General features: G+C 28.0%; 1 protein-coding gene across 3 annotated transcripts in view; it reads right to left on the bottom strand.

Moving 5' to 3' along the window:
* Nucleotides 1–9,014, bottom strand: part of LOC108693418 (ATP-binding cassette sub-family G member 4-like) — a 14,726-nt gene that overhangs the window by 2,108 nt on the left and 3,604 nt on the right. For all 3 annotated transcript variants that reach the window (XM_018202343.1, XM_018202342.1, XM_018202341.1), the window contains exons 3-8: nt 7,168–7,475; nt 6,821–6,994; nt 6,384–6,594; nt 5,153–5,260; nt 2,393–2,538; nt 2,143–2,311 (exon numbers count right to left, since the gene is read on the bottom strand). In XM_018202343.1, coding sequence (XP_018057832.1) covers nt 2,143–2,311; nt 2,393–2,538; nt 5,153–5,260; nt 6,384–6,594; nt 6,821–6,994; nt 7,168–7,475 — 1,116 coding nt within the window. The remainder of the gene's footprint in view (nt 1–2,142; nt 2,312–2,392; nt 2,539–5,152; nt 5,261–6,383; nt 6,595–6,820; nt 6,995–7,167; nt 7,476–9,014) is intronic.

A 9,014-nucleotide genomic window follows, 5' to 3' on the forward strand; every position in this document is an offset into this window, starting at 1 on the left:
TATAAAAAATTGACGTTTTATATACAATTATTATTATTGTATATTGCATATCACGTATTATTTTTCGAAATTCTTAAAAATGTATTAAACATTACAATTTTTTAAACATGATGTATTAAGAATATTATCAAAGAAATTTTATCAGTTTTTTTAGAATTATATCAAAAAGATTACAGATAGTAATAATTTATTTATTGCCAATAGAATTACATAAATCATACATTATCACAATCATCGACGAGATACTATTAAAAATTGTCGGCCCCGGGCAAATTTTCATGACTATTAATGGGGCCATGGAGGTTCGGGGATAATTGAAAAACGTTACTGACAATTAATAAAAATTTATGATTATTAACATAAATATTTCGATAATTATTAAATTCGTGATTTTTTTATTATATAAATGTTGTATAAATAAGTATGCATACTTTTAATGTTATAATATTTTATATATTGCTGAAAAATTTATTTACAATTTTTTCTCTGCAGTTATCATCTTTATTCATAATCAACTCGGAAAATCACAATTTTAAATAAAAATCGAGTACTATTAAGTTTTAAACATATGTACATACATGTCTACGAAACTAATAAATCATAAAATTAATACCATATTATATTAGTTTCTTACTTTAATCACTTAAATTTTAACAGGCACACGAACTTCCATAAGCGCCGTTCGTCTTTAATAATATCTCGTCGGTTCCACAATATAGATAAGAACAATAGATTCACTCAATCAAAAAATGATATTAATGATCATTCCTCGCGCATAATCGTTCTAATAACATGGTTCTAATAACAACTAATAACATGGCGCACCAATTAGTTTCTTTTCTATTTAAATACAATTTAGAGAAGCAACTTCGATCTTATAGGCGCACTGAGAGAAAAACGTTTTGTATTTGTAACTATAATTATGATTATTATTGCTATAATAATAATGATAACAGTAATTATGTATATTTCTAGCAACAAATGTATATAGTTGGCAATTTAAAATGACTATAATTATTATAACCATAAAACAGTTAAAATTATAGTCACTTTCAAATCATAAAAATTATATTCACTTTTTTTTTAAATTATAGTCACAGTTTTATGATAATTTCAACTATGTTATGGTTATAATAACTATAATTATAGTCATTTTAGGTTGCCAACTATATACATACATTTAACTATATATTGGGTTTGTTTCGGAAAATTCGTGCCGCAAAAGATTTAAATTTAATAAATGTATACTAAAATTTAAATCTTCTGCGTTTCAATTTTCCTTCAAAATCGACACTTTCCGGACAACCCAATACATACATTTGTTACTAGAACTATATAATTACTGTTATTATTATTATAGCAGTAATAATCGTAATTATAGTATATATAATTTTTTTCTCAATGCGCTCATGTACAATTGGCAACATTGGCGGTCATTTAACAGTCAGGTCAAAGTCGACAAAATGAACCTACGTTCTTATATAAAATTTTAAATGTTAATTGCGCTCTCGGGATTAAAAAAATATAATCAAATATATCGGGTTATAAGAGCATTAATACAGCAAATTGGTGCGCAAATTTTAATATAATTGACCAATAATGTCTACATAAAATATAAATATGCAATAGTTGTCTGTACTATCTTATTCGAACGTTTCGGTTTTCTTCCAAACCATCATCAGCGAATCCATAAATACTATCGTAGATAAATACTTCTATCTTGACAATAATCTTGTGACATTGTTGAAATTCAAATCTATGTAAGACTGAGGATGAGCATTTCCCTAATTTCTGATTGGGAATAGTCGTAATTTGTTCTCTTCGTTAAAAAGCCAAGTGACTGATCTGCTCATTCTCCACAGATTACAATTCATTATTCCAAATGTAGGAAATCAAGTTGTACAAAAGAATGATAACAAGAAATATAAAACTTAGTTTTACATTATACGATATAAAATTATAACATATGTTATCTCAACGGGAGTCATGCAGACAAGTAATGCTTTTTCATGTAGATTATTGGTCAATTATATTGAAATTTGCGCAATTTTCGTGCTGTGTAATGTTGTTATAACTTGATCTACTGTTCTTATTTATATTAACATTACGTTCATATTTAGAAGAAGAATCTACATCACTTACACATTTGCACTGCCGGCATGGCACTTGCGAAAAATAAAAATAACAGAAAAAAAAATAAGCAAGCGATATTGCTGCCCACATTTTCCGCATTACCACCGAAATTATAAAAAATTGTTCCTAATAACAGCCCGACTATGATGTGTGTCGCCAATCTTAATTGTGTAAACAACTATAAGATCAATAAAGAAACAATAACATTTGATATTTCAAGCACATTGTTCGAATATTACTTTCAAAAATTTCTACTCACAATATCTCGCCTCATACAGATTAGAGCTCGTAAAAATAATATTCTTTGCTGCTGCCATGTTGATTTTTTTAATACTATTCTGTTTATGGAAGTATTTATATCGTGAGTTTTATATTTCTGCTTAGAATCAATTAATGAATCCAATTCTATAAAAAATCGTTTATTATTAAAAGTAATTATTAGTAATAATTAAAAAATTTGTTTCTTACATTTTTATATGAATGATTTTACTTTGTATTTTTATGTTTCTTAAATGATTAATTTTATACATAAGGAATTTAACTGATTTCATATTTTAAAGAATCTATGTAGGTCGTTTGAAAAGTTTTAAGCCTCAACATGAAGATGATATTATTTGTCAAAACCATTCTGATACTGCAATCATACATGTTTTGAAAGATACCTGTAAAAATTATAATTATTTTGGGTGCTCAGTTATTGCTTGACAATCATGTGGCCAGTCGATGACAGTGTTTTTGTAAAAATGGAAAAAATCGAATATCGCGCATGCCGTGTTTAAGTTCTTGCATTTGAGAAACAATATACCTGCGCAAATTAAAGCAGAGTTAGACGCTGTTTACGGAGGCTCTATCCTATCATTTACCACCGTGAAAAGATGGACAGCTGAATTAAAATGTGATCGTGTCAGCTTGAATAATGATGAGCATTCAGAATGGCCAATAATTGCAATCACTACCGATATCATCAAAAAAGTTCACCAAATGGTATACAATCCTTGAATTAAGGTTAGAGAGATAGCAGAGACTATGGAAATGTATCGAAAAAACGTGTTTCATATATTGAAGAATGAAGCATGCATAAATTAAGCATTGGATGACGCGCTTGCTCACTGTAAACCAAAAAATGCATTCGAATGAATTTTCAAGGTTCTGTTGAAATGATTTAAGCGAAACGGATTTTTTGCGTGAATTAATAACTGATGAAACTTTGGATCTATTACTTCAATCCTGAGACGAAGGAATAATCAAAACAGTGGATTGCGAAGGGTGACCTGCACCGAAAAATGCGAAGATAGTTTCATCGACCGGACGGTGGATGACTGTTTTTTGGGATAGTCATGAAATTGTGTTCATCGCCTATCTTGAAAAAGTAAAACAATAATGTGAATATATATATACACAGGGTGGCCTACATAAAGTATTATAAGCTAATAACTCTAAAAATATTTGTCCTATCAAAAAGTTGTTCATGAGAAAATTTCATATATTCAAAGAGCCTTTTTAACTAAACAAAAATCCACTCTTCAAGAGGGGTAACTTCAAAGTTTCAAATGGGACCTGTAAAATGATATATATTTAGATTCTATTCGAGGAAAAACAAGTAAACTTTGTCTGACATATTTCTTTGAAAAATATTTCCATCAAAAGTTATAAACATTTAAACTTTTAGCCATTTTATTCATGATTGAACTCCATTGACACAAAGTTATTCACGATATAATGAAAACGAAAACATCTTTAATATTAACTAAAAGAAACAAATACACATTTATCGAGAAACATATAAATCTACTATATATTTACAATACAAATCTACTATGTATTTAATTAATTTTGAGTTGATTTTCATGCTATCAAGTTTGAAATTCATGGCTCATTTTGACGTGGAAGTTACAATGTTGTGAAGTCTGGGAGAATGTGAAAAAAATTATCGACATATGCAGCGCAATTATTTTTAAAACATATAATATTCAAAATCATATATCATATTTCTTCGTTTAGAAAATCGTTTGTATGCACATGTCGATTAAGTGCAATTAAAAGACAAAAAACAAATCCAGTAATTAATTATGATAATAGTGTCAACATTCTCGCAGCAGTTGAAGTAAATCCACACATCAGTCAACACAATTAGCAAACACGTCTGGAGTTGGACATTTGAAGTTGGAGTATATATATATATATAATGTATCATTAATTGACAAGTTAAAGCTAGAAATTGCGAAAAAATGATCGCATTTGAAGAAGAAAAGAGTGCTGTTCCATCGAGATAATCATCTCGCATTTCGATTGCTATGGCAAAATTTATGAATTGCGATTCGAATTGACCATCCACCGTATTCAACAGTCCCCAGCGACTTTTTTCTGTTTTCTAAGCTCAAAGTTTGGCTCAGAGGCTAGAGATTTTCACCGAAAAAGTAGATCATTGCATCCGTAGAAGCCTATTTTACAGAGCAAGATACCAATTATTTGAATAAGTTAAAAGAGTGGAAACATCGAAAAAAGCCTTATCAAAAGTTTAAAAGAAGAATTACTATATTGAAAAATAAAATTGAATTTGACCGAAAAAATACTTGTTTCTATAGGTCTGTTTTTTATAGCTGCACTCGCTGCACAGAATTGATGCACAGTCCAATAAGCAGAGAGATTTCTCTCTGGTTGAAGTGAAACAAATATACGTTTGTTTTACTTCAACTTATTGCGCCATGTGCATCAGTTCAAAGAGTGCAGCTATAAAAAACAAATCTTATATTAGACTTAAAACTTTTTAAACGATCCTCACTATATTCCTCTATTAAAAGATTCATGCTTTTGTAAAAAAATGCAGTAAATATTCGACAGGTAAGACACTAATACTTTTGCCATTCAATCATCGCTAAACAAGATGAAAAATTATTGTATAAATTGTACTAAAATTATAATTATTAATGAATTATTAATGGATTATTATATTGACATAATCGAGATAATTAAGAATAAAATGTTTAAGATTTAAGTAATAAATACATAATATATTTACCATTTTCATTGTGTTTATTGTGTAATCTTATCTTTTCGTATTCATCGCGACAGATCTTGTATAGATTTTCCAAATCCCCACCTCTCTGCTCGGTTATTACCTCAAGTACTGCAAATAGAAGAATCAATATCAATTGTTCTTTGTTTTTTTAATTATAGATTTAATCGCGTTGAAACTTGTACTTTTTGCATTCAGAGTCTTTGTTTTCTCTCAAACAACAAATCTTATGATGTCTTTAAAGCATTTTAATTTATAAAGTACAAAATAAAAAATTCGGCAATTATTTAAAAATATACTTATCACAATGTAATACATATTTTTTTCCGATAAACTTTTATTCAATATTTTTGTCTTAAGATCTCTAGAATTTAAGCTAAAAAATTATTAAAATAATGTTACTGTACATATAAGTATTCATATTTCTTATTTTGATGCTTATTCAAATATTAAAAATTAAATAAAATATTAGCCTGTTCAGTGTTGTGCAAGATACTCTATTTTCAGTACCTAGGTAAAAGTATAGATACTTTGGAAAAAATATACTGATGTATAGGTATAGGTACTAGAAAAATAAAATATTTAGTACAGATAGTACGATATCTTAAATGTACTTTAAAAGTATTACCAGCATATAATTTCGTTTCCGTTCGATTTCCTTTTGTTAAATATAAAATTATAAACAAATAGAGAAAGAATTCGAATAAATCGCTTTGTCATTATCATTTCTAGCTTTTCTAGCATACATCAGAGCAGACATGACTGTATACATGTTATCATTCAAGAAATCAAACATTGTGTAATTCCATCTTTTCAAAGTTGTCTTGTTAGGAAAGTATCATCCAAAATTAAAATATACCTAATATAGGTACCAGTACACAAGAAAAGGTACCTAGGTACAGATATCAGAAAATAAAAGTATGGGTTAACTTCGGTACAGTTCTTAGGTATGTAAATTTGTATCTAGTTACAGTATCTAGGTACTTGTATCTGTCTACTGCACAACACTGATTGTGCTACATATATATTTTTTAAAGTAATTATAAAATGTATTTAAACAATTTATATTGCAAATTTAATAAAAAATAAATTCTAAAGTTACAAAATATATTTAAAAATGTGTACAACTCTATTTTATTGTATATTATATATTATATATATTGTCAGTGCCTTTTTAATTCTTTTATTCTCTTGTAATTTTTTTATTAATCCAGATCAGTAGAGTAAACATTACCAAATTCGGCTATGTTATAGAAGCTGGGACATGTGAACCCAGCAATGCTGTACGTGTTTAAGATCTCACTCTTGGGACCGCAGTACATACATCTGCCTTGATTGAGTACCATAATGTTATCAAAAAGCGAAATCATCTGACTACTAGGTTGATGTATTACGCAAACCACAGTGCAATTTGCACTCGCCATATTGTGCAGCATGTTAATGAGCTTAAAATCAAATGCAAATTGTTCCAACATTAAAGGCACATTTTTTATGAAAAATAGTGAATTGTAACATTTTAATTACATTGTAATCTTGTCTGTGTGCTATTATTAGAATATTCTGCGCTCGTATAGAATTCTTAGCAGAATATAATAAGAGATATCAATTTATGCTAAAAAAATAACACTTTTAACAAGTTATTGAGATAGCTATTAATAATCTGCACTGTACCTGATTAGAGGCTATACTATCTAGACCGCTTGTTGGCTCATCTAATAAGAGAACAGATGGCTTAGTGATCAATTCTACGCCAATGGAAAGTCTCTTCCGTTCGCCACCGCTTAATTTATTCGCCAATGTGTTCAAACAATATGATAAGTTAAGACTCTTCACAATATCGTTTACCTGAAGAAATAATATCTGATGTGTACAATGCATCAATTTATATAACTTTCCTCGCAAATAAAGTATACTGGTAATGTTAACAATATATATATATAAAAATATATTAATTATATACATTTATATACAATTATTATACACATTAAATAATATTTATATTCGTATATTTTACTTACAACTAAATGAATCGCGTGTTCGTTTTGATTAACATTGAGTTTCAGTCGTGCCGCTATATAGAGAGTTTCTCTAATTGTGAGGAACGGCAACAGATCGAATTGTTGCGGCACATAACACACCTTTTTGCAAAACATCCTTTTATTCTGTTCAACACCATTTATGGTGATGGTGCCCTTAATATTGATTAGTCGTTTGGCTATGATTTTCAGCAAAGTAGTTTTTCCCGCGCCGGAAGGACCTAGGATCACCGTGACTTTTCCTGGTTCGAAGTGCCCCGTTAGATTATGTAGGATTTTTTTTTCAGGTTCTACGAAGTAAACATTCTTCTTTAACTATTATATATTTACACATAAAAAACGCATATATATTACAATATATATTTACGGTTTTAGATATTAAGATTCATGAATTCATGCAGATTTGTTGAGACAATGCCTTATATAACTATTGTAATTAATTTTTTATTAGGTTTTATTTTAAGTAAAAAAATATTTCATTTTATAAAACACGCAATTTGTATTACAAAGATTATATAATGCTTTATATTTTCTCGACAAGTCCCTATGTATGTAAATTTATCTCAATGCATAAAAACATACATGTATGTAACACGTGTTCATACTTTTACATGTATTTAAAATAGTTATACCTCAACTATCCAGCAAACTACTCAGAGAATGGATTAAAATGGATTGAAATTTTTTTCTATCCGAATGCGTATTTTAAATAGCAAACACTTGTTTTGGATTTAATTGGATTCAATTGGATTCAATTAGATTCAATTGGATGCAATTGAATTGAAAAACTGCATTTTCTATTCAAAATTTTGAATTGAACAGTATTCACAATGCACAGAAAAAGCTAATATTATTTTTAGATTGAAAGGCATAGAGATATGCTCCATGCAATCCTATAAATGCATTCAGGATTGAAAAGCATTTTAACATTCGTGAATCAATATTTCTGAAAATCTGAATCTATTTCAATCCATTCTCGTTTGTTGGATATGCAAGTCAACACAGTGACAGTGACTCAAACATGTATTTAAATAAATAAATATATCGCTATGCAAAATCTAAAAATAATAAAATAAAGTATTTTATATATTTACAATATTAAATTATAATAAAATAAATTAATTTAAGAAAAAAAAAGAAAACCTCTATATCACGTAGTAAATAAGAGGAATTAAATCGTGACAACGTCGCAGACGAATATATATAGGCACAAGTTATTTGTCAAGATATTTATTACGAAAGAAAAAAATTTCCGTATAATTATGTTAATAAGGGAAATATCAAAAATACAATTTTAACAAAAAAAGTGTAAAGTAGTTCTCGCGAAGACAAGAATGTGAAAGACAACATCCTTGTCCTCGAAAGTGTGATATTGCCATATCTAATAGACGATAATAGATTCTCGAGAAAATATATAAAATTAAGATTTTTTTTATTGATTCAAACTTTAATATCATGCGATAAATATTTACAGTGTTGTTACACGAGTTTCTTACGAATTTAACTATTTGAGACTCATTTTTCAATAACTTTTTAAATGTGATTTCGAGGCTGTATAAAAATTCGTATCGTATCACTGCAAAAATAGCTATACTACAAGTAGATATAAAAAAATCTGTAGATATAAAAAAATCAATGTTTGATTGATTATATATCAGAAATTCGAATTCATCTTTTACGTGCAAGCATATGTATTAATATCTAAATTACTTGAAATAAAAATTTCAAGACATTCTTGAATAATGCATTTTAGAATACAACTAACTTAATTCCATATCTGTATACAAATTTTATGCACGAATATGCATAAATATATATATAAATATATA

The sequence above is a fragment of the Atta colombica genome, unplaced genomic scaffold (assembly GCF_001594045.1).
Source record: "Atta colombica isolate Treedump-2 unplaced genomic scaffold, Acol1.0 scaffold9, whole genome shotgun sequence".
NCBI classification, from domain to species: domain Eukaryota; kingdom Metazoa; phylum Arthropoda; class Insecta; order Hymenoptera; family Formicidae; genus Atta; species Atta colombica.